Genomic DNA, 26926 nt, shown 5'->3' with positions numbered 1-26926 from the left:
GCTCAGCCGGACTGGTTTTTCACGCGCCTTCCATCCAGTGCTCAGCATCGGCGCTGCTTGGCCGCAACCTGGAAGGCCGGTGGACCGCAACAGGGAGCAAGCCAAGACTGGCAGTGAAAGCGGATCCACCACACCCGCCCCCCACTGGCCAGACACAGGCCAGACCCAGACCCCCTCCTCCGCGCGCCAGCAGAAGCGGCACCAGAGGAAACCGCAGCGACCAGCGATCGAGCCCAAGCATTCATTCACTCACTCGCCCGCTCACGTCAGGTTCCTTCCTAGCAAACACATCCAGATCTTGGCTGTCAACTACATCATCGATTACAACGACGACGACGCAACCACGCGTCTGCCAGTCCATCCCCTCGACTCGAGCGTCAGCTCTCGGTCGTCTTTATCGCACCAGCCATGGAGCAATGGCAGGCATACAGCGACCCTGCCGGCGCCACCGCTGCCCAGCGACGATACAATGGAAATGCGACCGGCCTGAGCAGCAACTCCCTCAGCAATAACCTCGTCAACGTCGGCAACCCCATGGCCTCGCCGCGCGACTATTCTGCCGGCACCCAGAACCTCGTCCAACAGCCTCCCGCTGGCTACAAGTATGACAATTATCAGGGAGGTCTTAACCATCACCAGGCCTCGCAGCCATCATCCGCCACCTCCCCGCCCTCCATGGCGAGCCCCGGCAGTCTCAGAGACGGGAATGGCGACGTTGCCATGCAAGATTCTCAGGATCCTTATGCCCCCATGAATTCCACCACCAAGTATCCTATGCGTCCCCATCATCAGCACCACCTCTCTACCGGTCGCGCTGCCACACTCCAGCAAGAATCCTCCGTCGCCGCCCAGCGATATTCCCCGATGGAAGTCCTCCAGCCCACATCCCCCTATGGGCCGACTGCCGGTTCTAAGCCGACCACTGCTGCTCAGTACGCCCAACAGCAGCAGCAACCAGTCCAGCGCCAATCTCCCACTCGCACATCCGACTATGTATCGTCTCAGCAGAGCCCGTACTACACAACGTCTAGGGCACCGGCGTCCCAGATGCCGCCGATCCATGGTTCATATGGCGGCGAGACAACATACTCGCCGTCAACACTCTCTGCCATGGACAACTCCTACGCCGACCCAAAATCGCCCAACCGAGCCCCACCCTCTGCGACGCAGCAGTCGTCCGCCCTGCGCGATAAAGGGCCTGTACCAGAGTTCAAGAGGATCCGTGGCCCGAATGATCTCAAGCCTAAGGTCAACACCCAACCACCGTTCCGGAGAGCGAATCCAGAGGGCGGTTTTATTAGCGTACGTTGCGTTTGTCCTGTTTTTTTGTCTTGCTACTTGATCCACTCGAGTGTTACTGACAATCGCAACTCACCAACAGCCCCTCCAAGCCCTTACGGTTCACCTCCCGGCTACATACCGCATCTGCAACCCAGGATTCAAGTATGAGTCGTCGCGGAACCCTCGCCGCGTCCTCACGAAGCCAAGCAAGGGTGTGAAGAATGATGGCTACGACAATGAGGACAGCGATTATATCCTCTACGTCAACGACATTCTGGGGTCCGAAGAGGCTGGGCACAAGTAAGGCTCGCTAATGATACTGGTCATCAAGTGGATAACATGGCTAATGTCCCACACCCAGGAACCGCTACCTTATTCTTGACGTGCTCGGCCAAGGCACATTCGGTCAGGTCGTCAAGTGCCAGAATTTGAAGACCCAAGAGGTTGTCGCCGTCAAGGTCATCAAGAACCGCACGGCCTATTTCAACCAGAGCATGATGGAGGTGTCCGTCCTGGATCTGGTAAGTCACAGCATGAGCTACGCCACCCAGCTTCGGCACTCGCGCCTGCAACACGACGCTGACGCAAACACCATCAGCTCAACACCAAGTTGGATAAGAACGACGACCACCACCTCCTGCGGCTCAAGGACACTTTCATCCACCGGCAACATCTCTGCCTTGTGTTCGAGCTTTTGAGCGTGAACCTGTACGAACTGATCAAGCAGAACCAGTTCCGCGGCTTGAGCACCACCCTCGTCCGCGTCTTTGCCCAGCAACTACTCAACGGCCTTGCCCTGCTGAACAAGGCGAGGTTAATTCACTGCGATCTCAAGCCCGAGAACATCCTGCTCAAGAATCTCGAGAGTCCGATCATCAAAATTATCGACTTCGGGTCGGCTTGCGACGAGCGCCAGACGGTTTACACGTACATCCAGTCCAGGTTCTACCGCTCGCCCGAGGTCCTGCTTGGCCTGCCGTACTCGTCCGCCATCGACATGTGGTCGCTCGGGTGCATCGTTGTGGAGCTCTTCCTCGGGTTGCCGCTGTTCCCGGGCTCTTCCGAATACAACCAGATTGCGCGCATTGTCGAGATGCTCGGCAACCCTCCGAACTGGATGATCGAGATGGGCAAGCAGGCTGGCGACTTTTTTGAAAAGCACCAGGACGAGTTTGGGCGGCGGACTTACCGACTCAAGAGCATGGAGCAGTACTCGAGGGAACGCGGCGTCAAGGAGCAGCCGAGCAAGAAGTACTTCCAGCAAAATACCTTGCCAGAGATCATTAAGGCGTACCCGATGCCGAGGAAGAATATGAAACCGGCAGAGATCGAGAGGGGTGAGTTGATTCCAACAATCCAGTTGAGTACGAGAGCCTCAGACATACTGATGAGCGTGTTTCCCAGAAATGAATAACCGCATCGCCTTTATCGACTTCGTCCGGGGTCTCTTGATGATCAATCCTCTCGAGAGGTGGTCCCCGCAGCAGGCCAAGTTGCATCCTTTCATCACGCAGCAAAAGTTCACGGGCCCGTTCGTCCCGCCTATGAACCTCAAGTCGAGCGCCCTGAACCGATCCCCAGCGCCAGGGACACAGCAGCAATTACAGGCAGAGGCGTTGAGCAAGCAAAGAGCCGCGGCAGCTCAGCAAGCCGCCCAAGCGGCTCAGGCCGCTCAAGCAGCCCAAGCAGCTGCGAACCAGAGCGGAGGCTACGGCTCCGCGCAGTACGGCCCTCAGCCGCCGCCAATATACCCCAACTACCCCCCATCCGGCACCCACCAGGGCGCTCCACCGCCCTACTCCAACCAACCCGGCGGTGGCTACGGCCAAGTGCCGGGCCAAGTCCAGATGCCGCCCGCCAACTATGCCAATTCTGCCGGCAGCATGTATCCCCCCTCCTCCAACTCGCAGCAATCCGGACGGCCGCGTCCGCGCGCGTCGACGATGGAACAGCAGCAAAGCGGAATTCCTCCCGCCATTCAGCGCGTCGCCAGCCATCTCGACCCCAACCATCCCATCCGGCTCCAACCCAGCCCGGCGTATTACCCGCCCCCGCCCGAGGGGCTGGCGGGAATGGACCACACTACGCCGGGAAGACAGCCGCCGAAGACAGGACGGGGAAGGCCTGGTCAGCAAAATCCTGGAAGGAATTTTATCAGGACGCTGGAGGAGAGGACGCTCGAGGAGGGATTCATGGGGGGCAGTGGGTCGGGGCAGGGGTGGCATTAGTGTGTTGTTGAGGAGACGGAACATGCTGGTATCGGTTGGGATGGTGGGGTTTGTTGGGGGAGAGAGGAGGAGGATGTTAAGGAGGGTTGAGTGTACGTTGCTCGGTTGAGGGGAGGAGATGAAGGGTAGAGGATGAAAGAGCGAGAGACAGTTTGCTTCGCTTGGACTTGGACTTGGCTTCTTGGGTTGGATACGGTAGCTACGAAGTATATGGGACGCGAGCAAGTCAGCAGCAGAAGCAGCACTGGCAGCTGGAGCAGAGAAATTATGCCGTACCACCACGCCAGACGTGAAACGAGCCGTGGGGGAGGTAGGTGAGGGAAGGGGATGGGGGGAGGAGGGGTTGGTTGAGGACCTAGCCAAGGCTGCTGCTGTGTTGTTTGTTTCTTATCCCCGTTTCTATCTCGCTTCTTCTCTCGTCTCTCATCATCATGATCAGATCATTGTTGCAAAGTTCCTTTTGGTTGGAGGGAGGAGGAGGCGTTTGAAGAGTATCTGCTTTTCCTGCTTTGTTTTGAGTACGAGTATGTCGCTCTCTGCTTGCTGTTGCTTCACGTCATGTCTTATCTCTCTGTGTAGGTAGTTGTTTAGGTTAGTTGTTGCTGTTGTTGCTTCTTGTTGTTATTGCTTCAGGTTGTTTGCCTCGGCGGAAGTTGCATGTCCATAGCATGAGGGATCCATCATAGTCGTCATCATTGGCAATGCCATCATTCTCGTGATCATCGCCGTCACCAACATCATCGTTCTAGAGTACCTTTGTCCAAAAGTACCGTAAACATATCATTGTCAAGTTTTCAATAAACTAACCGGTTCAGACTCATAGTTTCTCATCTATTCGCGGCCCCTCAAGTGTCCATGCCCATACTGACCCGATGAACCTGCAATTCCCCTCTTCCGAGAACATTGTAATTCCACCTGAACGCCAACTTTATGCCTCCCTGCCGAAACCTGCCAGTACTTACTAACCGCACCAGCATTTTTTGTCTTTGCGCATTGATTACATGAAGGTATTTGTTCTTCAGCCTTAAAACATATCAGGTACGTTGCCCCAGTAGCTTGGCCTGAGTTACGCACATCTGCGCGCTGTAGATAATAGCCCCAGGGGAAGGCAAAAGGAAGAAAATAGCAGAGAAGAAGATAAGAAACGCTAGCAAACCCCCCACCGGCTAACTACGTAGAGAGGCAGATAGATAACTGATTTACCTATACCTCCCGCCAAACCCGCGCCCGCGACGGTTCACCATGCCGTCGCTATACAGCCGGCCATTTCCGGCAGCGGGACCGGTCGGGGGCGCCCTTGTCGTCGGCTCTGTCTCCATGGGGTCGGGGAAGCCGTAGGAACCGTCGACAACCATCTCGGTGCTTGCGGCGGCACGAGGTCCGGTGGGCGCGGAGGCGGGAGGCGCGGCGGAGGGCGTGTTTCCGGGTTTGTGGAAGACCTTGAGGATGCGGCCGTCGGCCTTGAGAGGGATATTAGTTTCTGTTGGGTCAAAGAGTGGATGGGTGGGAGGAGGGTTAAGAAGAGGATACATACCACGCGGTCGTTGAAAGTCTCAATAACCTTATCCGCGCCCTCCTTGCTCTCAAAAACAATCTCAGCAATCACAATTGGATTCGTCTTGACAATCCGGCAGCTGCTGATCAATCCGCCGACCGGCGTCATGGCGCTCTCGATGTCAGCCGCTGTCGTACCGGGGGCAAAGTTCTGCGCCAGCACCACGAACGGACCCGCCAGGCCGCGGATCGTGAAACCCTTCTCCGGCACCGTGGGCGCAACGGCCGCGTTCTTGGTCATAGCCCTCGGCCCTGTCGGGATTGCTGGCCCGGTCGGCGGCTGCTGCGTTGAGATACGGCTTCCCTGCTGAAGCTCGGATTTGATCAGAGCGCGCGCAACCTGCGCGGCGCGGCGCTGCTGGCGTTGCTGCTTCGGCGCGACGCCGGCGGCGGGACCAGTGGGGATGGAACGCGGCTTCTCGCCGGGCCTAGTGATGCGGGCGGCGAGCGAGCCGGCGCCGCTGCCACTTGCGCCCTTGTTATTGTTGTTACCGTTCGCTTGGCGGGGGTTGACGGAGTCGTGAAGATCGTGGGTCCATTCGCCGTTGAGGTTGCCGATGCTGCCGGTGCTATGTCGCGGACGAGCGGCGGAGGTGGAAGAGGCTTTCTTGACGCCGGCGCGGCTGGATAGGCTGCCTGCGGGAGACGGTTTGGCGGCGCTGGTGGTGGAGCGGCCGAAGATTTTGGCTGCAAGCTCTTCTTTTTTCTTGCGATCGCGGGCTGGAGGGAGAGGGGTTTGGGGTTAGCGGTTGAAGGTCGGTCGCTGCGAGGCTGAGGCGGAGGGGGAGGGGACTGTACCCTCATGAATTATCTTTTGGAAGTCGACGGCGACTTTGGCGCCGTTGGCGGTGGTTGTGTCTGCCATGGCGATGATGGATTTTGTTGGGGTAGGGAGATCAGTCGATATGGGTGGCTGTAATCAATTGGAGTTGAGGTTCAAAAGGTCGGTCCAAAAAGATGATGGGTTGAAGATGGATTTCTGGATCATTGCGCAGCGCGGCGCGGCGCGGGCGCGTATCATCCCTGGTCCCTGCAGCAAGCGCAGATAGCGCCGGGTGCCAAATACGTGTGTGCACTGTGCCTTCACACTGTCGGCATTTACATGCATATGGGAACACTGACTTCCAGTCTCCTTGGAGGCGAGAGTTAAGAGCAAAAAGCTACTGCCTCAGATAGGTAAACATGTTTCAACAACCAGGCTCATCTCCAAGATAACTTCGAGATAAAATCAAATGCGAACAAAGTGCCGTACTTTACCCAAACGAATCACCAGACAAGAACCGAGTAACGTTGATGTGCTGGGAGGAGTTCTCCTCTGGGTGCTCCTCCCCCAAGGTCTCCTATGCAGGGCATATCTTTCCTCCTTGGTATTTTACTGCAGGCTGCTCTGTCCCATCTTGGGGTGATTCCAGGCAGGAACCTACCTGTTATCCAGGGAAGCAGGAAATCACCAGTCTGGCCGAAGAACCAGTTCAAAGCTGCTCGTCCAGACCTGTCGACCACTATTGTAATCCAAGAACTTACTTCGTCCCATCACCCCAACAACATCCAAACACTCCATTCACTCATTTATTGTGCATTTGTGTATTCTTGTACAGACATTACTCGACGACAGGCTTCGCTCTCTTGACCCCTGGCGTGCTACACCATGTCCAGCACTTTCGTTCTCGCCATGACACCTGTCCAGGAGATCCATGAGCCTACTTCTCAGGCAAGCCCCGAGAGTCCTCAGACAACCCCTGAGGCTAGTCGCTCACGCTCATCTCTGGTCGCTTCTATCCGCCTTCGCATCTTCCGCCGCAGTGGTGTTGCTGCTGCTGGAGACTCTGCCCAAAACGTCAACCAAGATACTTCGCAGCCGGCTCCAGAGGAGCAGCAGACAAACCAAGAGGACCTAGAGAAATCCAAAATTGGCAAGACAAAGGCGGGTTGGCTCTTCACGCTTGGTCGCCGCCACCGGGCTGAAAACTCCATCATCGCTGAGCCATCTAAGAGCTCGGAAGACTCGTGTTGTGTCCAAGTCCAAGAGAAGGCCACAGTGTCGACATCGGAGCAAGTCACGAGCCCCATGTGCGAGGAAACACCTTCTCCTTCTATGGATGCCGACAAAACCCCAAACGCATCTCCCTTTTCCCTGAGGCAGCGTCGAGGCCTGTTCAAGCTCTTCAGCCGCCGCAAGGCAGAAGAAGATAGCAATGATCCCAGCCCCCGAGTGAGCTCTGATTTGTCACATTCGGACAGCGACAAGGAAAACCGTGAGCCCATGTCTGAGGAAGAGGCGTCCAACCCACCTCCACGCCTGTCAGACTCATCCAGAACCTAGGAGTCGTTCCGCTCGGGAGTCCAACAGGCTCTCAGGAGTAAGTGATTGCCCAGAAAGGCAGTTCAAATCAACTTAATTACCTCCCCTTGGATCCTGTTTGCCTATTAACACTAAAAAACTTGGACGATATAGATGCGATTGAAGGGAGGTTCAGCTTTGAAGACGATGATGGCATGGAAAGTAAGTCAAAAGCCCATCTGTCTGTTTAACCTGATCTTGTGTGCGCCGCCCCTACACTATGCCAGCCCAGGTCCTAACGTCCATCTAGCTTCGCAGGGTCCGAAGCCCAAATCATCAAGTCGACCGCCTCTCAGAACAATTTGGCCCGTTGACCGGCTCACTTCCTTGGAGTGAGTTTGCCTATCTACTCTCCTGCGTCCTCAGATGACTGACACACTCCTCCCAACCCCAACCAGCACCCCCAGAGCACACACCGACTCTTCATGGTCCCCCAACTGGACCAAATCTCCAGTTACAAGCCCACTTCAGTCCAACCCGCCGCTTCCCGCCATCACCTGCCCCTTACGCTCCGATGGCAACAATGAGACCGACGGGATGTCCGGCACCTCAGCTCCGACATGTTCCCATTCCAATCCTGATGACACCTTGCTAATTTGGAGTCCCGTCAGCGAGCGTTCGTCGGCAAGCACGGACAGCGCGTTGGGTAAGAACGTGAAGCCCGTCGAGGCAAGCAGTCCGCTGGATGATGCTGAGAAGGCGCGCCTTCCGTGCACTGAGCCTGTTTCAGTCAACACAGTCGGTGATGTTGATGACGGGAAGGGAAGGAGTGTGTCTTTTGCAGGACAGAACCAACTTAAACAGAAGGATGAGAAGCCGGAGAGCACTGAGAAAGCCAGGGGCAAGAACCATCTGTCGCGGATGCCCATTGTGCCCTTGATGACCGGGCGTTTGTGATGTTTCAAGTGTATCGACTGACGGTTGGTGGCGGGAAAGCAGCAGTTTGTTGTAGATTGCAGACATAGACTTACCAATAGCATTAGAGGCGCTTTTCGTGAATTGTTAGACTCGAGAAACATCGTTTGGATCAAAAAAAGTAAACACCACGCAACACAGTCATACCTTGTGCCAGACAATCATGGATAGGAGAGAGATGTCGTTGCGAGATTCCACATTTTCCAAGTTGATATCTCGATGCCATCATCTACCTAGGTCATCTACAGGACATGATTTACCCAAATCTATGGGATATTGTACAGGGGGGTATCTTATCTTACAACAGCAATCCTTACCCATACAAATCTCTCGTCCCTCCCCCTACCAAAACTTAATCCTGCCCATCGCAGAACTCAACCAGCCCTTCCTCTCATCTGAGTCGCGTATCGGCTGATCTCCCATCTCCGCCCGACGCAGGTCATCCATATCCTCTGCAAGACGCTTCTTCTTGCTCAGATTTCCCTCAGCATCCCCGTCCGCTGCCGACGACGTCGCCGCTGGTGCTGATGATGACTGACGATCTCCGTTCTTATACAGCTTCAAGATCCACCTCTCCACGGCCTTCTGCAGCACCTTCCTCCGCGCCATCCAAAACTTGTGCTCCTGCTGCGTCTCCAACATTCCCTTTGTCTGCGTGACGCGGTCGATGGCGGCGATCATGCGGCGGCCCGTGGCCATGATCTCCTGCATGTTGCCGCGCTGGCGGGCGTGGAGCTCCTCGGGGGAGGTGGTGGGCGGCTCAGCCGGGTTCGGGTACGAGAGGGAGGAGGAGACGATGCGGTAGGGCTGCCACATGCGGTCAAGAGCGGTCGTGATTTGGCGGCCGTGGGCGCGGAGGGCTTTAGCCATTGCTGGGGACAGCGGTGGCGGGGCTGATGATGCTGATGATGCGCGGAAGTCGGCGGGGTTGGGGTTTGCGGATTGAGCATCTATTGACTCGGAAGTGGATTGAGGGACGTCCTCGTAGAAGTGGCGGGTGCTGCCGCGGGCGACTTGGAGGAAGAGGCGCATGGAGAGGGGGTCGGCGTATCGCTGGGTGTTGATCATGACGTCGAAAATGCGGCAGGCGTTGTCGAAGGCGTTTTGGTTGAGGCTGTCATGGACGCAAGTGGCAAAGGCGCGGCGGAAGGTGATAAAGGAGAGCAGGCCGCGCGGCATTTCTTCGATCAGCTGGGCTACCCTCTCGCTTGCGTGGCCGGCGCCCAGGGCACGCAGGTAAACAAAGTAGTTCTCTGCGTCGGGCTTGACGTTGCGTAGGCGAGTGAGGTACGACCAGTACTTATACGCCTTTGACGTCTTGCGAACGTTGGTCAAGGTGGTGAGGACGAGGGAGAGGGTTTTGTTGCCGGGCTGGGCGTAGATCGGGGCCTTGCCCAGCGGCCGAGGGACACTAGACATGGGAGAAGCACTGCCGCTGCCGCTGCCGCTGCTGCTGTCCCCATCAGGAGATGTCGTCTGGCTGCTGTGGGCCTCGTCATCCGCGGAGGGCTCAGAGGATGGTATATGTGGCAAATGGACGGTGTTCAAATCGAGCCGGGGGATCTCCATGGTCTGCTCGAGCAGTTCAAACACGCCCTGGTTGTCATTATAATTGCCCATGGAGAGCAGCCTGCCCATGGCCACAACGAGGTGCTCATCGAGAACCAGCCTAGCATTCCTCCAGTTCGTCATGACATCCGTCCACAAGGCCCGTCCCCTCTGGACATTGGTCTGAATTTCGCGCTGGACCTCCTCGTCCGCCAGGCCCAGGTTGTTTGCTTGTACCCTTTCGACTTCGTACCTGAGGGCGTTCAGGACGATTGTGTAGGTGTAGGAGTCGGGGGATCGATGGGCTGTATTTGCGGTGGCGAGAATGGTGAAGAGGCTCTCAAGATCACCGGCGCGCGCGCAAACTTCTAGAACGGCGTTCATGTGGATGGTGTTTGGCTTGAGGGCGCCATATTTGAGCATGAAGTTGTATATGCGGGTGGCATGGGACACGGCGAGCTTGGGGTGCGGCGAGATGGCACAGCCGCGGAAAATGATAGTGTATGTCCTTGCGTTGGGGACCTGGGCGCGCTTCTTCATCTGGGAGAGAGTGAGCAGAGTGGGGGGAAAGAACCGGGGATAGCACTGGAGGGACGTACCTCGTTGTACAGCTTGATGGCGGCATTGAGACGGTGCTTTTTCAGCAGGTAGTCAATCAAATGATTCCAGCTGACCTCAACCTTCTTGTTACGGCTGGCCATGCGAGTCATCATGAGAGCCTCGTCGAACTTGTCCTTCTGAAGGGCAGAGCTGATATACTGAGCGATGTGGTAGGGGTCGGGCATCATGCTCAGGTGCTTCTTCAACCCGGCTTCGAGCTGCTTTTGGTACTTTTCCTTGGCAGCCTGGTCTGCACGTGGATCGACTTGATCGTATTCCAGCTCCTCTTCGTCATTGGAATCTTTCTCCTTCTTTTGTGGTGGCACTGAGAACTTTGCCCGCTCCTCGGCAACGGCTGTCTCAAGCGCGGCCCGGAGCGAAGCGGCGTCAACGGAGTAGGTGCGCAAGCTGGACACGGTGCCTGTTGTTGTGCGCAGAGAGGAGAGCATGCGCGGACCCGTAGCACTGACGGCCGACGCCGCAAGGCTTCGTATACAGCCCCGACAGACAAACATGTTGGCGGCGGCTGGTGGATCAGACACCAGAGGGGCAAGAGGGGTGCCGCGGAGGGGTCGATGGGAGGAGAATTGGAGGCTGTTTCGGCAATCGAACTGGTCCAATGCTTTCGGAAAACTGAGTGTATACCAATATGTGGAAATATTGGTGTTTGGTACTGGCTGGGCTATGGCCGGACCCGATATTGTCGAGATGTTGGAGTGTTGAAGATGTTCAGATGCACCAAGGTTGGAGATGATGATGATGATGCTTGGCGGCCGACTTTTTTCTCTGCCGGCCGGGACAGGCCGCAGCGGGTTTCATCCGAATTGGGATTAGCGCGGGGTACTGGGTCAGCTTTTGGCGCCAGGGTGCGCCACTTTACGGGAGACAGGGGTTCGCGTTGTTTCATAGCGAAGGGACGCGTCGACGCGAAAAGCGCGTCTCTGTTCAGACCCCCAATTAACGAATCAAGTCCCTGCCTTGGTTTCCCATTTGGACCCCCGTCCCCACGTCAAACACCAACAACACACCAACATTTGACTCTCCTTACCTTTTCCTCTAGACCCCGAAGGACCATGATCTGGTCCAGCTTCCCGAGGACAGCACTACTGTAAACACTTTCACCGTCCTCCCTTCCTTCTCTCCTCTCCGTCGAGCCGGGTCCGCACACCGCTTCCACCGCCCATTCTCCCTCTCCAGAGCAGAACAACCAGACTCGACCAAACCAAACCGAGAATCAAAGCATCCAACATGTCCAAAGTGGGCAAACGCGACAAGTTCGCCAAGCTTCGCGCCCTGAAGCAGTCCGGCAAGAAGGCGTTTGATGAGTACGAGGTCGAGGAGCCCGACAGCCTCTACGAAGAGGTGGATGAGGACCAGTACAAGAAGATCGTGCGCGACCGCCTCAACCAAGATGACTTCGTGGTCGACGACAATGGCGAAGGTTACGCCGACGACGGCCGTGAGGAGTGGGATCGCATCCCGGCCTATGAGTACGAGAGCGACGAGGAGTTGCCTGTAAGGGGCAAGGACAAGAAGTGTACGAGACATCTCTTCCGCTGAACCCTTTCCCTCGCCGCCTTGCTGACACCGTTCCCCTCTCCAGCCAAAAAGCAACGTGATGACGAGCAGGCAAAACGGGACGCCAATGACCGGGATATTTCGGCCTACTTCACAAAAGGCGCTGCGAAGCCACAGCCCAAGCCCAAGGTCAGTTGTGCTCTAGATTCCAGCCGCACGTGTGATCCGTCATGCTCACACCCACACAGGTCATCAAGACGGAGGAGGATGAGAAGTTCCTAGCCGACCTCCTTGGCGAGGTGGATGCCAACGTACCACTCCCGCCGCCCCGGACGACCACCAAGAAACGTGACAGATCCGTTGAGAGAAGGAGAGCCCGCGTCCTCTCTCCAGTCCTGGAACCTCAACAGCCCGCTACCAAGAAGACGAAGATGCTCGATGGCAGCGCCTCCTCTCCATCCCCAGCCTCCGATGATATTCCCATGGTCGATGACGACTATGTGCCACCCATACAAGAGGACCCAGTTGTTCTCCCTTCCGATGTGCCCATGATGAGCGACCCCGCCCCATCCTCGCCCGCTGCCAAGGCTGCTGAGCGAAAGACGACAATTCCCAAGACCGAGGCCGATGACGATGACGACGATGACATGATGGAGGTTGCCCATACCGGCGGCGTCAACGCCGCAAGGGTCAATCTGTCAGCCTCCCGGCAAGTGAAGAAAATCGTCAAGCCGGAGCCCCAAGCACAACCTATCACCTCGTCACCCGCCAAGGGCCCGGAGCCCGCTGTCGATGCTGCGTCTTGGAATGGCATCAACGATAAGTTGAATGTGCTCAACAGCTCGCAGCCTGAGACCAGGACCATTGGCAAGATTGACTACAAGGACGCTATTGAGGAGGATGGTTCTCTCAACTTCTTCTGGACTGACTATACGGAGGTCCATGGCAGCCTGTGCCTCTTTGGCAAGGTCTTGAACAAGAAGACGAACCGCTACGTTAGCTGCTTCGTCAAGGTTGACAACATCCTGCGCAAGCTTTACTTTTTGCCACGAAAGCACCGCGTGCAGAATGGCAACGAGACAACAGAGCAGGTCGAGATGATGGACGTTTACCAGGAGGTCGATGCCATTATGACTAAGATGAACGTCGGCATGTACAAGATCAAGGCTTGCACTCGCAAGTATGCCTTCGAGCTACCCGACATCCCCAAGGAGGGTCAGTACTTGAAGTTGCTGTACCCCTACACCAAGCCTGCTCTTGAACTTGGTCTCACTGGTGAGACCTTCTCGCATGTCTTCGGCACCAACACGTCCCTGTTCGAACAGTTCGTGCTGTGGAAGAAGATCAAGGGGCCATGCTGGCTCAAGATCGAGGATGGCGACTTCGGCGCTCTCAAGAGTGCTTCTCATTGTCGGCTTGAGGTCCTGCTGGAACATCCTAACATGATCGAGCCAGTGGGCGACAGCGAAAGCAGTGAGGCTCCTCCGCTTACGCTCATGAGCATCGCCATGCGCACAATGTTCAATGCCAAGGATAACAAGCAGGAGATCCTGGCTCTCAGTGCCCGCATCTACGAGGATGTATCGCTCAACGACACCACCCCTGCCGACAAACTGCCCTGCCGTACCTTTACTCTCATCCGGCCACTGGCTTCCTCGTTCCCCATCGGGTTCGAGAAGCTAGCCAAGGAGAGAAAGAGGGGCCTGATCAAGCTGATGAAGCAGGAGGCGGACATTTTGAGTTTCTTCCTGGCTCAGATTGACCTGGTAGATCCTGACGTCATCCTGGGCCACCAACTCGAGGGTGTTGACTACAGCATCCTGTTGAACCGTCTCCATGAGAAGAAGACGCACGGGTGGTCTCGCCTCGGCAGGTTGCGTCGGACGGCCTGGCCGTCCTCCATCGGCAAGGTTGGCGGTAACGTCTTTGCTGAGCGCCAGATCATCGCCGGCCGTCTACTGTGCGATCTCGCCAATGACGCCGGCAAGTCTGTCATGTTCAAGTGCCAGTCCTGGAGCTTGACTGAGATGTGCAACCTCTACCTCTCCGGAACTCAGCGCCGCGATATCGACAATGATAGCGCTCTCAAGACTTGGGCATCGACCAAGGATGGTCTGATGGACTACCTGACGCATGCAGAGGCTGACACGTACTTCATCGCCGCCCTGGCCCTCCGGACTCAGATCCTGCCCCTCACAAAAGTCCTCACAAACCTGGCCGGCAATTCATGGGCGAGGACGCTCATGGGTACTCGTGCCGAGCGTAACGAATACATTTTGCTCCATGAGTTCACTCGGAACAAGTACATCTGCCCCGACAAGCAACCGTACAAAGGTCGGGCACGAGCGGAGGAGGAGAACGAGAACGAGGAAGGCGGTGAGGGCAAGAAGAAGGACAAGTACAAGGGTGGTCTCGTCTTTGAGCCCGAAAAGGGCCTCTACGACAAGTTCGTCCTCGTCATGGACTTCAACTCGCTGTACCCGTCCATTATTCAGGAATTCAACATCTGCTTCACTACCGTCGACAGGTCATTTTCGGTAAGTCCAGGTATGGCTCTCCAGTCATTCATGCACTCTGCTAATAGTGGCATAGTCGGATGATGAAGACGGCGTGCCGCCTGTCCCGGAGACCCAGGAGATGGGTGTTCTGCCGCGGCTTATCAGCACTTTGGTGCAGCGGCGTCGGGCAGTCAAGGATCTGATGAAGAAAAAGAACATCTCTCCTGAGGAGTACGCCACGTACGACATCAGGCAGCTTGCCCTGAAGCTGACAGCCAATTCCATGTACGGCTGTCTCGGTTTCTCCAAGTCTCGCTTCTATGCTCGACCTCTGGCCGTCCTCACCACCTACAAGGGCCGTGAGATTCTCCGCAGCACCAAGGAGCTGGCCGAAAGCATGGGCCTGCAAGTCATCTACGGTGATACGGACTCAGTCATGATCAACGCCAACGTCGACAGTGTTGCCGACGCCTACAAGGTTGGCAACAACTTCAAGGCTGAGGTCAACAAGCGGTACCGGCGCCTCGAGATCGACATCGACAATGTCTTCCGTCGCATCCTTCTCCAGGCCAAGAAGAAGTATGCCGCCATCAACATGGTCGAAGTCGACGGCAAGTACGTCGAGAAGCTCGAAGTCAAGGGTTTGGACATGAAGCGCCGCGAGTACTGCCCCCTCTCTCGCGACGTGTCCAAGCGCATTCTGGACGAAATTCTCTCAGGCAACGACATCGAGCTCTCCGTCCAGCGCATCCACGAGTATCTCCGCGAAATCTCGGCCAAGATGCGCGAGCAAGCCATCCCCGTGCCCAAGTACATCATCCTGACGCAGCTCGGTAAAGCGCCCAAGGAGTACCCCAACGCGGACAGCATGCCCCAGGTCCAAGTCGCCCTGCGCGAGATGGCCCGCGGTAAGGTCATGCGCAAGGGCGACGTCGTGCAGTACATCATCACGGGAGACTCCAAGACCAGCTCCGAACCTGCGGCAAAACGGGCCTACACCCCTCAAGATGTCCTCAAATCCGACTCCGGTCTGGTTCCGGACGTCGAATGGTACATCGCCAAGCAAATCTTCCCTCCCGTCGAGCGTTTGTGCGCAAACATCGTCGGCACCAGCACCGCGCAGCTGGCAGACAACCTGGGCCTCGACATCCGCCGGTACGCCAACAACTCCAGCAGCAGCACCGCCAACTCTGCCCAAGAATTCGAGATCCACCCGCTCGAATCCCAAATCCCCGATGCCATCCGCTTCCAAAACTGCGCCCGTCTCAACCTGCGCTGCCGTACCTGTAAATCCTCGGCCCCCTTCCACGGCCTCCTGCTCTCCAACGACCGCGTCACGCCCCAGGGCGTCGTATGCCCCAACCCCGCCTGCGGAGCCTTGCTCCCGGTCATCTCCATCGTCGCGCAGGTCGAGGCCGCAGTCCGCGCCCAGGCCGCGCGGTACTACGAGGGCTGGACCGTCTGCGACGACGCGAGCTGCGGCTTGCGCACACGGCAGGTGGGCGTTTGCGGCGGGTCGCGATGCCTCGGGCCCAAGGGTCTGGCCAGGGGTTGCCAGGGGAAAGTCAAATACGAGATGGGCGAGAGGGAGATTTATACCCAGCTGGTGTACTTTGCGTCGCTTTGGGACGTGGATCGGGCCAAGAAGGCGGCGGTGGAGGAGGCTGGGAAGTCAGGAGGGAACAAGAATGAAGGGGAGGTGGAGGTGACGCACGAGGTGCGGGATAAGGTCCTCGCGCTGGCGGAACATAACCGCGTCAGGTTCGCAACGGTGAAAGGGGTGGTGGATAAGTACTTGGATAAGTGCGGGCGCAGGTGGGTGGCGATGGATACGCTGTTTGCTAAGTTGGGGATGGCTCCGGCGGTGACGGCGGCTTAACCCTCGGAGTTGCTGGACAGATGGATGGATGGTCGATGGATGGGTTGATTTTACAGACATGATGGGATCAGGCTGAGCTCCTCTGGAGAAGAAGGGTCTTTTTGGGTTCTGGTGATGAAAGGGTGAATGGTTTATAGGGTATTGTAACTGGATTATGGTAAACTCATTCTTATTACTGATGTTTTAGTCATTGATGAATTTTATGTTTGTTCTTGTCACAAGCCTGATGTTGAGCCCAAAGATTTTGCCTAGCAGCTTTGATGTCGTAGTTTTTCGCCTACGATGTCGACAAGAGAGCAACTAGGCTGCATTTCAACACACATCGCAGAGAAGCATCACAGTCCATACTTCGTCTGGTCACATCTTAAAGCAGGGTCCAGTCTCATTAACATCAAGGCCTCTCCTATGACAAACCATCGCAATATAGAATAGAACCTTCCCTAGCAAAGAGATTTGATCTGTTTGTCAATCCGCCTCCCCTTAAAGGCACGGCAATAAAATTAGACAGTACATTCCACAATCCCAATACAAGCCAAAGCAGACATCAAGCCAGAAAACAATGACACATGAAGCCAGTAGGATGAGATATCTTTCTCTGTGTGATGAAATCTTCGCATTCCCATTGCCCGAAAACTCCCTAAGGGGTTGATGATCAAGTCGAAAAAAGGTAACGACTAGAACAACGAAGAAATAGTAAACCACCGAAAGAAAAAGCAATGAACTCAAGAGGGGAGAATGATCCCATCCTTCACTCCCCGCCCTCCAATCCATCCGCCCTTCCAATCATCATCGTGTGAAATCATCGTCAATGAATACCGCCCTCCTCCGTGTTGCGCGATCGGGTTGATCTAGCGCTCCATGTCGTCCGTCCATCCATGTGCTGTGATAACGTCTATCGAGAGATCTGGAGGTATCATTAAGGGGCGGCCCCAACAAACTTTTAGAAAAAGAAGAACGCAACGCAGCAGCCGTGATGACCAACAAGACGTAAAACAGAAACAATTTTGGTGAACAACGAAAAACCCTCACCAGCCAACCTAGTGATACCGCCGGCCGCAAATGCAAATGGATGTGAATGAACAATCCCGCCAGCCCGGTCTATGCATGAGAAAAGTGTCAACTTTCATGGAATGCAAGACGCCCGTGTGAAAGTCATGGAAAAAACCACACCCCCTCTCTGTCAACTCTTCCCTGTCTCGAAAGTCTTTACTCGTCCTTCTTGCCATCACCAGCCGCCACCGTATCAAGGGTTGCCTTGGACAGCGCAGGCGAGGCGTGGGCCGAAGGAGGAGAGCCAGGGTGGTCTCCGGTGTCTGCGAGCAGTCTGTTGCACGAGTTAGTGAACAGTTCGTAAACCCGAGGAGCAAGCACAATCTACATACCCAAATGCATTTGCGTGGGCAACCGACTCGCGCTCACGAGTGGGCGGGGTGCCGGTGCGCGAGGAAGCGTTAGAATCTTCGGTGGCGCGGCCGAAAGCACCACCCGGACCGCCGAGGCGGCGGCCGCTGTTGCTGCGTGAGTTGAACATGGAAGTCGGCCCGAACGACGGGTTCTGGCTGGACGTGCGGCTTGAGGAGCCGCGGAGACGACGAAGATCGTCCATACCGAGCTGGTTGGGCGCATTGTTGCTGGACGAGAAGTTCCGCGACTCGCCACGGCCACCAAGCGGTCTGCCACCCGGAGCACCACCGCGCTGGGTGCTGCGCGCAGCCTCAGCGGCCTTCTGTGCAGCTTGGGCCTCAGCCTATTGTCTGATGTTAGCAACCATACCAAAACGGTGATGAGAGATGCATGGGTGAAATCGTACCTCGGCGCGAACTTCCTCAAGGGTCTTGGGGCCCTTGTTGGCCTCCTTGCTAACCCAGTTGGCCTTGCGCAAGTCGACAAGGTCCATGAGCATAAACTTGAGACGGCTCGGCAGGCCCTCAAGCTCGATGATGCTGTTGATACGGAGGAAGTAAGCCTCCATGAAGGCGTGGCCCTTCTCGGTGGAATCCAGGTTGGCACCGATGGTCTTGAGAAGCTTGGTGAGAGACTCAATCTCAGCCTCGTCGGGAACGCCAGTGAACTCGAGGAGCTTGCGCACGCATTCGTGCATGATGCGCTCCGTGAGCATGCCAAGCTTGTAGAGCTCGCCGATGAACTGGACGAGACCCAGACCACGGCGCTTGGCAGCAGCGGCAATGTAGTACTCATCGGACATGAGCTCAGCCTCGCCACCCTTGCCCTCCTTCGGCTTCGGAAGGTCAACCTTCCAACCGCGCTCGAATTCTTCCTGGCAGCGGTTGAGGAGGTACTTGCGGAAGAGGGCACCACCACTGACGACATTGCCCTGCTTGTCGAGAATGTTCTCATCGCGGATCTCAGGGCTCATCGATTCAAGCATACGCTTGCAGAACTTGGCATACATGGACGCCCAGTGAGCCTCGTCCGTGGCCTTCTCGAATGTGAGCTGGATAACCTGGCGGAGGGTACGGCCGTCCTGCTCGTTCTTGGACTGGCTTGAAATGGTGAGGATCTGGTCCGAGATACGGTCGAAGTTGTCCGGGGTCATCTTGTTCAGAGCAGCCTTGACCTTGCGCTGCACCATCTCCGGGTCGAGATGACCGCCCTGGGCGAGAACGGCAAGCGGAGCCTGGGCGGCCTTGTTACCGATGCTGGTCGGCTTCCAGCCCTTTTCCGAGATGGTGATGGGCTTGACCTCCTGGCCAGCCGTGAGAGGCATCGTCTTGGCGGCCTTGTCTTCGGCGGTCTTGGGATTGAACTCGCGCTTGCTGCCACCGCGCCTGCTGCCAGTCCTAGGCGACGGCAGGCCACCAGGGCCCGAAGACGGCGTGCGGCTCATGGGGAAAGTGCCGGTGCGGTTGAAACCGCCCATAGCGCCCATAGGAGGGCGGCCCATACTGCTCTGAGACATGGCAAAGCGCTGCTCCGAGGTAGTACCGGGGGGCAGGGGCTTCGAGCCAAACTGGCCCATGGCGCCGCCGGGTGGGAAGGCTGATGAGGAACCGACGCGCGAGCCCTGCCTGCCGGAGCCACCAGGAGTGCGGGCCGAGGCGGAGCGCGAGCCGTCCGTGTCGCCGAGAAGGGCTTTGATCTGCTGGTGGAACTCGACTGATGGCTGCTCGGTGAAGACGTTCTGGAACTGCAGCAAGAACTGAGCGTCGTACTTGAAGATCTTGCCCTTCTTTTGGACGGCCTGATTGAGGGCGGGGTTGGGGGACATGATGCCGGGAGGATAGATGTTGTACTCGATGCCAGGCAAGAACCGGGCAGAACGAAGGGACTGAAGGGCGGCGCTCGGCTGGGGAGCTTCGACAGGCGTCGTCTTGAGGGGCGCAAGATTGAGAGCAGCCGGCTTGGTCCTGGTCTTATCAGCAGACTTGCCGCTGGCCGGGGTGCCGGCACCAGAGCCGGGCTCGCTGGGCTTCTCAGCCGACTCCTTCTTGTCCTCAGAAATCTTGAGCGAGCTGAGATCCTTGGCAAGAAGCTCGGCAACCGACGGGCCCTTCAAGCCCTTGGCCTCGTTCTCCCTGCGGCGGCGCTCGCGTTCCTCTTCCAGCCTTTCCATCTCGGCTTCCTGCTCGCGGAGGCGGCGGTCGTTTTCCTCGGCGGTGAGCTTGGCGAGTTCGGCCTCCTTGCGTTTCCGTTCCTCCTCCTCGGCTTTCTTCCTGGCTGTGATGGCAGCTTGCTCTTCTTCGCGACGGCGATCTGCCTCCTCCATCTCGCGGATCATGCGCTCTATCTCATCCTCCTCTTCGGTGTTGGAAGCAGGTTCAGCCTTCTCCTCGGCCTTCTTCTCTTCAGCGGCCTTGGCCTCTTGCTCGGCCTTTTCCTTAGCCTTGGCCTCTTCAGCGGCCTTGGCCTCTTCCTCAGCCTTCCTCTTAGCCTCCTCTTCTGCCTTCTTCTTCGCTTCCTCGGCGGCCTTGGCTTCCTCCTCCGCTTTCTTCTTCTCAGCCTCGAGGCGAGCCTTCTCCTCAGCCTCCTTCTTGGCCCTTTCCTCCTCCTCGGCCTTCTTCTTAGCCTCTTCCTCAGCAGCCTTCTTCTTGGCCTCAGCCTCTTCCTCGGCCGCCTTCTTCTCAGCTTCAGCCTTCTCGGCGGCAGCCTTCTCAGCAGCGAGCTTCTCAGCCGCGGCCTTCTTGAACTCTTCGCGAACTTGCTCTGCCGACTTGCCAGTGGTCGTGGTGCTGTCGGTGCGGCCATGGGACGGCGTCGAAGACTTCGGAGGCGGGGTAGGCGTGGAGACGATAGCCGGAGGAGTCTTTGACTGCTGAATGCCGGGAGCAGGAGAGGCGGGAGCCTTGATGGCTGACTTCAGGTCAACAACCTTGCCCTCTGAATCCTTGATCACAATGGCAGCGCTCTTCTTGGGCAAGGTGAAGTTGCTCGAGGACGAAACGATGGCAGGCGGAGCTTGAGCAGAGCGTGGCTGCTGAGAACCTTGGGCGATAGCAGGAGCTTGGTTCGGGGTCGTAGAGGTCTGCCGGTCCGAAACCTGTGACGCATTCCGCGACATTGGAGGCGCCGCCGGCTGGCCGGGCGCATACGAAGGTACAAACCCTTGGTGAGTAGGGGGAGGGAACTGGGTGACCTGCGGAACATAAGGATTCATAGGCTGGGGTGGGTAAGCAGCATAGGGCATGGGGGGCATGTACGGAGGATTCATCTGCATCTTGCTCGCTGTTAGCAGCTTTTCGAATGCACCGGTCTCCGGGGACAGGTCCAGGTGTCCCATGAAGTCTTGAGAGTAAAAGAAAGAGCTGTGGCCAGGATAGTAAGAGTTGGCCGTGCTTGAGGCATCCGTGTTCTCGGACGAGATGCCAGTATTGCCTTGGGGAGGTTGATGACTCTCTGCCGGCGCGTCCCAACGCTTGCTTAGACGCCGCGGCTTTTGAGCAGGGTCCATCACTGGTTGCTTTTGGAGACTGCTGGGAACTCGCATGTGGTGGTGCTTGTTCGAGTCCCAACGGGCCACCTTGGCCTTGTTGTTGGGGGTGAGGGGTGAAGAGGAATGGTCGCCTGAAATGGAAAGGGACTTTACATGATGAGCCGTGTAAGGTGGAATGGCCGGGTTCATGGCAGGATAGTAGGGCTGAGCACCGCCAGCGGCGAGGGCGGCGGGCTGCATCGTCGGAGTGGCATGTGCCATAGCTGGGGTCGTGGCCGGGCTGGCGCGATGAGGCTGCGGTGAGTTAGGGAACTGCTGCATGCCACCGCGACCCTGATGGTAGGGCGGCATGCCACCGCGACCGGCACCAGGACCGGAGAAGTTGCGACTAGGCGGGTAACCCATGTTGTTGTTATACTGGGCATTGAAATTTCCGCGACCGCGTCCTTGGCCTTGGAATCCGCCACGGTGAGGCGGTCCGCCATGGCTGAAGTTGTCGCTCTGCATGGAAGAATGCGAGTCACGCCGGACGTGGGGACTCTGGTTCATGGCGACGGGATTGTGCTGCTTCATGTGGCTCTAAAAACAGAAAGCAAGGTCAGTACCCCACTTGGGCGGCCAAAGTGGCTCAGACGGCCAGCATGATAGGATTGGATGCGTGTGTTTGTGTACTTACGCCATTGTCACCGGGAAAGCTGCCAAAGGTCACAGAAGCCTGAGGGACGGTCGGGGCACGCTGGCCACCGCCACTCTGCTGGGGAATCTGTGGAATCGGAGACGGCGAGTGCGCAGGAGATTGGATCCTGGGGTTGTTACCAGCGCCCGGGATGGGAATAGGCGCGGCACCGGTGATCTGGGGAGTGCTATGCGGGATGGCTGGCGACTCGCTGAAACCGAACTGGATGTTCTTGGGCGCGCCGCTGGGGCCGCCGTTGGCGATGGAGGCGGGAATGGTGACGGATCCGGTGCGACCGTGGTCGGCGCTGCCGTTGACGATGGGAGTGCCCCTGACGACAGGAGAAGGGGAGGGGTTGGGCCGGCCGTTAACCGGCAGCGCGGGGGAAGGCTGGCTATTCTCAGCGCCTGAAGCAGAAGAAGAGGCGACCATCTTGGAAGCCTTGGAAGTCGGGCCCGAAGAGTCGGAGCCCGGGACGGTGGAACCCACCACTATAGGGGCAGAACTAGTCGGCTTGGTGTTTGAACCAGCTGCAGAAGCATACGAGGTAGCCTCGGAGGCAGCAGGGTTGTTGGCCGGATTTTGAGTCGGGTTGCTAACGGCGGAACTCATGAAGGGAGATTGGCTCGAAAGCTGGTATCGCTCGTTGGGTATTGGTCGGTTGTTTTGTCGACGTGTGTGAGATCAATCTCGCAGAGACGAAAAGGTTATCGAGCTGGTCGGTCGACACACGTGAATCTCAGATTCGGGGTGTCGGTCGACGGCGGAATGAACGAGGGTCGATAAACTTCTCGACGATGACGACGACAAGGAGAGGGGTATCAGGTTGTCGGTTGTCGAAACCGCTGTAGGTCGGTGTGGTAGGTAGAAGAAGACGACCTGGAAAAAGAAAGAGTAGAGTCGGGCAGACTATGTGCGATGGGGAGGAAGAAAAGGTCCCTATGGCCCAAGTGCCCAAGAGAATGTGAGAGATGAGTTATAAGTATGTGCGGTCGGGAGGGGTGTCGCAATGGGGAGATGGCGACCACAGCGACCGACCGTGTTCTGGAATCAGATGGGAGTGGAGATATTGAAAGTTCTCAGGACGCGCTGGATCGGTTCCAGATGCCCGAGAATCAAAAGAATCCCAGAAGGATATTAGGTGTGGGAAAAACAAGGGAATCGGTCGAAGAAGACAGATTCCTCCTTTGGAGTTTTTTTGCACCAGTTGTGGTGGGAGTGGGTGGTGGAAGGAAGAAAGCCCAGAAAATTTTTGGGTGGTGGAAAGCGGTTTTCCTTTGCTGAAGGCGAAGGGTGGGAGTGGGAGTGGGAGTGGGAAGGGTGGAATGGGGGGAGGGGTGTGTGTGGATGAACGGTGCGAAGAGAGATGGAAACCGCTGGGGCTGGTTTGGTTTGGTTTGGTTTCTCTTGGGGTTTTGGGCACACAGCGAGGAAGGAAGTCTGGCTGGGCGCTATGGCCACCACAAAGATGGGACGAGTTGAGACGAAACGCACAGTGTAAATACGTCACAATACTGTCATGTGGCGGCCAGCACATCGTATAAGAGATATCAAGTCCGATGATGGCTCACTATTATGCCTTACCATACTCCGAAAAAAAAGCACAGAAAACTGTCATAGTTGGTCATGCACCAGAGGCTTTGCTGGTTTGACTCTTTCTTGCTCTCCTGTTTTGATGATGTGGCAGTGGCATCACATGCTGGAAGATGGCTTCGGATTACGGTATCTGACGGAACGTTACAATACAGATCACCCCTCCAGCCCCGCCATCACCCACCTCGACATTTGCAGGCGTGCCCCTCCTTCAAAGCTTCAGGTCCCCGTTGATGATGGATTGGCTTTTTCGCAACCTGGAATACCATCGCATTTTCCAACATCCACAAAGCAACCAGTTGGCTTTGCCCCTGAAGCACTTTCGCAAACAAAGGACTGGCGCCAACTGGGGACTCGACCAGCACCCGTGAGTCCTCCAGAGGGTCCCGTCATGCAGATAAAATTCGCCTCCGCTGTGGCCTTAAGCCACCACTGCAAGACCACATGTCAATGCCAAACCAACGCACATTTTCAGGCACTCCAGACAGCCGCTTCAGTAACAAGGCAACAAGAGCCTCCGGATGTTTCAGGCCTGCTCTCTACTCTCCCTATCACTCCGCAACAGCCGCACTTTTCGAAGGATGTTTAACAATTTAACAACCAATCAACAAACCATGGTACCTTGTTGGACGTTATGTGAGTACAAACAAGAGGCCGTAATAGCCCAAACAGTGAACGCCGGTCCCGATAGTCCCTTCACTTTGAGATCGCTTTGTCTACGAGTTTCTGTGTTGTGCCTCGATGGGAATCTTTCCTATTGTTTCCTTTCTTCCAAAATCCCCAAGCGGCCTCGACAAGAACCCGGGCAACAAAGAGCAGGCCAACCTTGAAGCAAAGCCCAATGCCCAATCCCGGCCCTGGGATTCTTGTTCCCCAGACACAATTCAGAGACAACATGGTTCGCCAGCCCTACTCGACCCACATCCCGTGTGTCCACTTGGACCTAGATGAGAAACTACCCCAGGTCATCATCGCTCAACCTCTCTGATTTTCCAATTTTGGGGGGGAAACCCTCGGGCAATTTGCAATCACACTCGTTTCGGAACTTGCCTTGACACGGACACCGACCTGGAACCTACGAGTATTCTCGCCTCTTCATCCGTCATCACCAGTACGCATACGCGAGCACTGTGCCCCATTGAGTCAACATCACTGCGTTGCAGCCTCACCGGACAAGGTGAATGTCTAGGCAAGTATGTACATCCGTACCTGACCTACCTGACCTACCGTATCCCTCAATCCAAAATGGTGTAAGTACACAGAAATACGGTTCCCAAACAACGTTTTGTCATCATACTTCTTACCTCCCGCCCTGGCTGGCTACTACCTGAGGTAAGTTTCGGTCCTCGTGTTCCGATATCCTGATTTCAGAATCAGGCCAGGTTAACATCCTCTTCTCGACCTGGACATAAGCGGTTGTTCAGATGACAGAAAGACGGACGAACCGGGTCGACCAGCCGGTCGGCAAACCCGGAATCTGATACATCTGGCAATACCCGGAACATCGTAGCCCATTTGGCACGTATTTCTTTACATGGGCACACGGCTCAACGTGATATGTATGTTCATCCATCAACCAACAGGGCCTGCATGTACATAGGTCTCTCGAACCGTCCATCCTCGGCCCGTCCATGGAAGATGTGAGCGGTGCAACAGAAGCTCGGCACGACTGCTTCTCTGCATTCTACTGCACAGCCGGCTTCTGTACACACAATATCGAGACATTGTGTGTTGAACGTCACTCCATCAAGTGCGGCTGTCCACACCGATGCCTTTAGCCGATCTCTACGGGTTTCTTTCTCATCTGTCAATGCTGCTAGCAATTCTGCCCAGACTTAGCAATCAGACATCCAACTCCCCTTCCCTGACACCCTTCATCACCATCTATGAACTCATTCACATCTGAATCCGCCTTGCAGTTGAAGTTGAGTCAACAACCAAGTCACGCCACCATAACTCACAACCAAGCCTCCCACCGGTCACTCTGTTGTCCAATGCTGTATGGGAATTTCGGACTCATACGAGACTTGAAGACCAGCACCGCTCGGCTTGACTGCCGAACCCTGCTGGGCCGTCGCTGCGATGTTTCGGGGTTTCCAGGATCGATTTTTGAGTCAACTGCCTGTGGCGGAACAGAACCAATGTCAAGTCAGTCCATCTCTTGCCGGCTGTCATGCGGCTCTGTTCTAAGGCCAAGATTCAGTTATTCGGAGCACAGTATGGGGAAGTGAAGAGCGAGAGGTACTTACAGAGCTGCATACAGACAAAATACCTGGTATAATAGCCTGGCACAACGCCTGCGGCTGGGAACATGCGGTGGCGCGACCTGCTGCATCACTTACACCGGTAAACATGGGTCTGACTCAATGGCGTTGACCTCATCTTCTTCAGGGCTAGCATAGTCACTATTAAGGTCACAAGGCCCCAGAAGTGAGGTGGATGTAATGACTCGAAACTATGAGTTTCGGACATATCGCTCACCGTTGAATGTCAACAGTCGCTTTGCAAAACTCCAGGCCTAGCAAATCTGCCATCGGTCCTATGGGAATGACTCCAAACCAACAGCACCGGAGAGACTAGCCATGACAAGTAAAACATGCCGACAGGCACTGTTGAGATGCACTGTATGTATGGTAGGTATCTGGGATATCGGTGGGATGATCATGGCCAGACCTCGAAATGAGCGCCTCCTAACAACTACAACACGTCAGGAACCAGGGAAAATAATGGCTTCTGGAATCATGAATCAGGCCATGTCAAGTAAAACCGAAATATTACAGCTCCCATTTTTGGCCTTGCAATTTTACGGATCTACATTCACATTCCCTCGTCTTTCTACCACTCCTCGGGAACAGCGATTTTGTCCCACGCTGAGCAAGCGTCATACATCATGCAGAACCCCGACACCGTCTGCATGGTGACGCCATCATCCGCCTTTTCCCAGAACACTGCGCCTCCTCGGGCCAGACCGCCTGCCTGCTTGCTGAACAGCTTCGTGTCAAGCGAGACTGGGAAGAGGCATGCATGTGACAACCTATGTTTTCAATTTCTCAGCCATTGCGGTGAAGCAACTCATCACTCTTCAACTGCTTCTAGAACCTATGGTTCTGCGGGATGGACAACACGACGTACCTACTTACACACTTACCAGTCCCATCCTACCTCGAACCACAAGAAGCGGTGAATGGAAGCAGTTTCGAAGCATAGAAGCCTAGCCGTGTCACCGTTGTAGATACACAAATATAGGCAAACAAGCAAGCTGGAGAGATGCCTTTTGGAGTTGCACATACATACCAACCATCATCTTCATCCCAGTCTCTTTTCGCGAATATGGTAAGGCGTTGGTTGAATCTCAAGCAACATGCCACCGCCAACTTTACCCCCATGCTAGACACACATCCCTC

At 56.2% G+C, this 26926-nt stretch overlaps 8 protein-coding genes across 8 annotated transcripts; 4 read left to right on the top strand and 4 right to left on the bottom strand.

The window, feature by feature from the left end:
* Positions 1-408: 408 nt before the first annotated feature.
* VTJ04DRAFT_226 (uncharacterized protein) lies at positions 409-3509 on the top strand (the record flags this gene model as incomplete). Its single annotated transcript, XM_069360029.1, has 5 exons — positions 409-1302; positions 1382-1581; positions 1643-1802; positions 1880-2618; positions 2686-3509. 5 exons carry the CDS (start codon positions 409-411, stop codon positions 3507-3509), a joined length of 2817 nt encoding a protein of 938 aa, XP_069222836.1.
* A 132-nt stretch (positions 3510-3641) lies between these two features.
* Positions 3642-4088, top strand: VTJ04DRAFT_225 (uncharacterized protein; the record flags this gene model as incomplete). The annotated part of the gene is made up of 2 exons (XM_069360018.1): positions 3642-3819; positions 3949-4088. The coding sequence occupies 2 exons, from the start codon at positions 3642-3644 to the stop codon at positions 4086-4088; spliced, it is 318 nt and encodes a 105-aa protein (XP_069222835.1).
* Positions 4089-4708: 620 nt separating this feature from the next.
* VTJ04DRAFT_224 (uncharacterized protein) lies at positions 4709-5928 on the bottom strand (the record flags this gene model as incomplete). The annotated part of the gene is made up of 3 exons (XM_069360007.1): positions 4709-4969; positions 5044-5783; positions 5862-5928. The coding sequence occupies 3 exons, from the start codon at positions 5926-5928 to the stop codon at positions 4709-4711; spliced, it is 1068 nt and encodes a 355-aa protein (XP_069222834.1).
* A 783-nt stretch (positions 5929-6711) lies between these two features.
* Positions 6712-8301, top strand: VTJ04DRAFT_223 (uncharacterized protein; the record flags this gene model as incomplete). The annotated part of the gene is made up of 5 exons (XM_069359996.1): positions 6712-7275; positions 7387-7423; positions 7519-7566; positions 7655-7736; positions 7803-8301. The coding sequence occupies 5 exons, from the start codon at positions 6712-6714 to the stop codon at positions 8299-8301; spliced, it is 1230 nt and encodes a 409-aa protein (XP_069222833.1).
* Positions 8302-8661: 360 nt separating this feature from the next.
* VTJ04DRAFT_222 (uncharacterized protein) lies at positions 8662-10982 on the bottom strand (the record flags this gene model as incomplete). Its single annotated transcript, XM_069359985.1, has 2 exons — positions 8662-10407; positions 10467-10982. 2 exons carry the CDS (start codon positions 10980-10982, stop codon positions 8662-8664), a joined length of 2262 nt encoding a protein of 753 aa, XP_069222832.1.
* A 733-nt stretch (positions 10983-11715) lies between these two features.
* VTJ04DRAFT_221 (uncharacterized protein) lies at positions 11716-16362 on the top strand (the record flags this gene model as incomplete). The annotated part of the gene is made up of 4 exons (XM_069359974.1): positions 11716-12004; positions 12071-12174; positions 12234-14522; positions 14578-16362. The coding sequence occupies 4 exons, from the start codon at positions 11716-11718 to the stop codon at positions 16360-16362; spliced, it is 4467 nt and encodes a 1488-aa protein (XP_069222831.1).
* Positions 16363-17568: 1206 nt separating this feature from the next.
* Positions 17569-22541, bottom strand: VTJ04DRAFT_220 (uncharacterized protein; the record flags this gene model as incomplete). Its single annotated transcript, XM_069359963.1, has 6 exons — positions 17569-17686; positions 17745-18109; positions 18173-21037; positions 21407-21832; positions 21930-22319; positions 22419-22541. The coding sequence occupies 6 exons, from the start codon at positions 22539-22541 to the stop codon at positions 17569-17571; spliced, it is 4287 nt and encodes a 1428-aa protein (XP_069222830.1).
* Positions 22542-22613: 72 nt separating this feature from the next.
* On the bottom strand, positions 22614-23516 carry VTJ04DRAFT_219 (uncharacterized protein; the record flags this gene model as incomplete). Its single annotated transcript, XM_069359951.1, has 2 exons — positions 22614-22838; positions 23514-23516. The coding sequence occupies 2 exons, from the start codon at positions 23514-23516 to the stop codon at positions 22614-22616; spliced, it is 228 nt and encodes a 75-aa protein (XP_069222829.1).
* Positions 23517-26926: the final 3410 nt, after the last annotated feature.

The sequence above is a fragment of the Mycothermus thermophilus genome (assembly GCF_041956435.1).
Source record: "Mycothermus thermophilus strain CBS 625.91 unplaced genomic scaffold VTJ04scaffold_1, whole genome shotgun sequence".
NCBI lineage: Eukaryota > Fungi > Ascomycota > Sordariomycetes > Sordariales > Chaetomiaceae > Mycothermus > Mycothermus thermophilus.
Note: the sequence above shows the minus strand (reverse complement) of the source record. Positions and strands in the feature narration are given on the sequence as shown.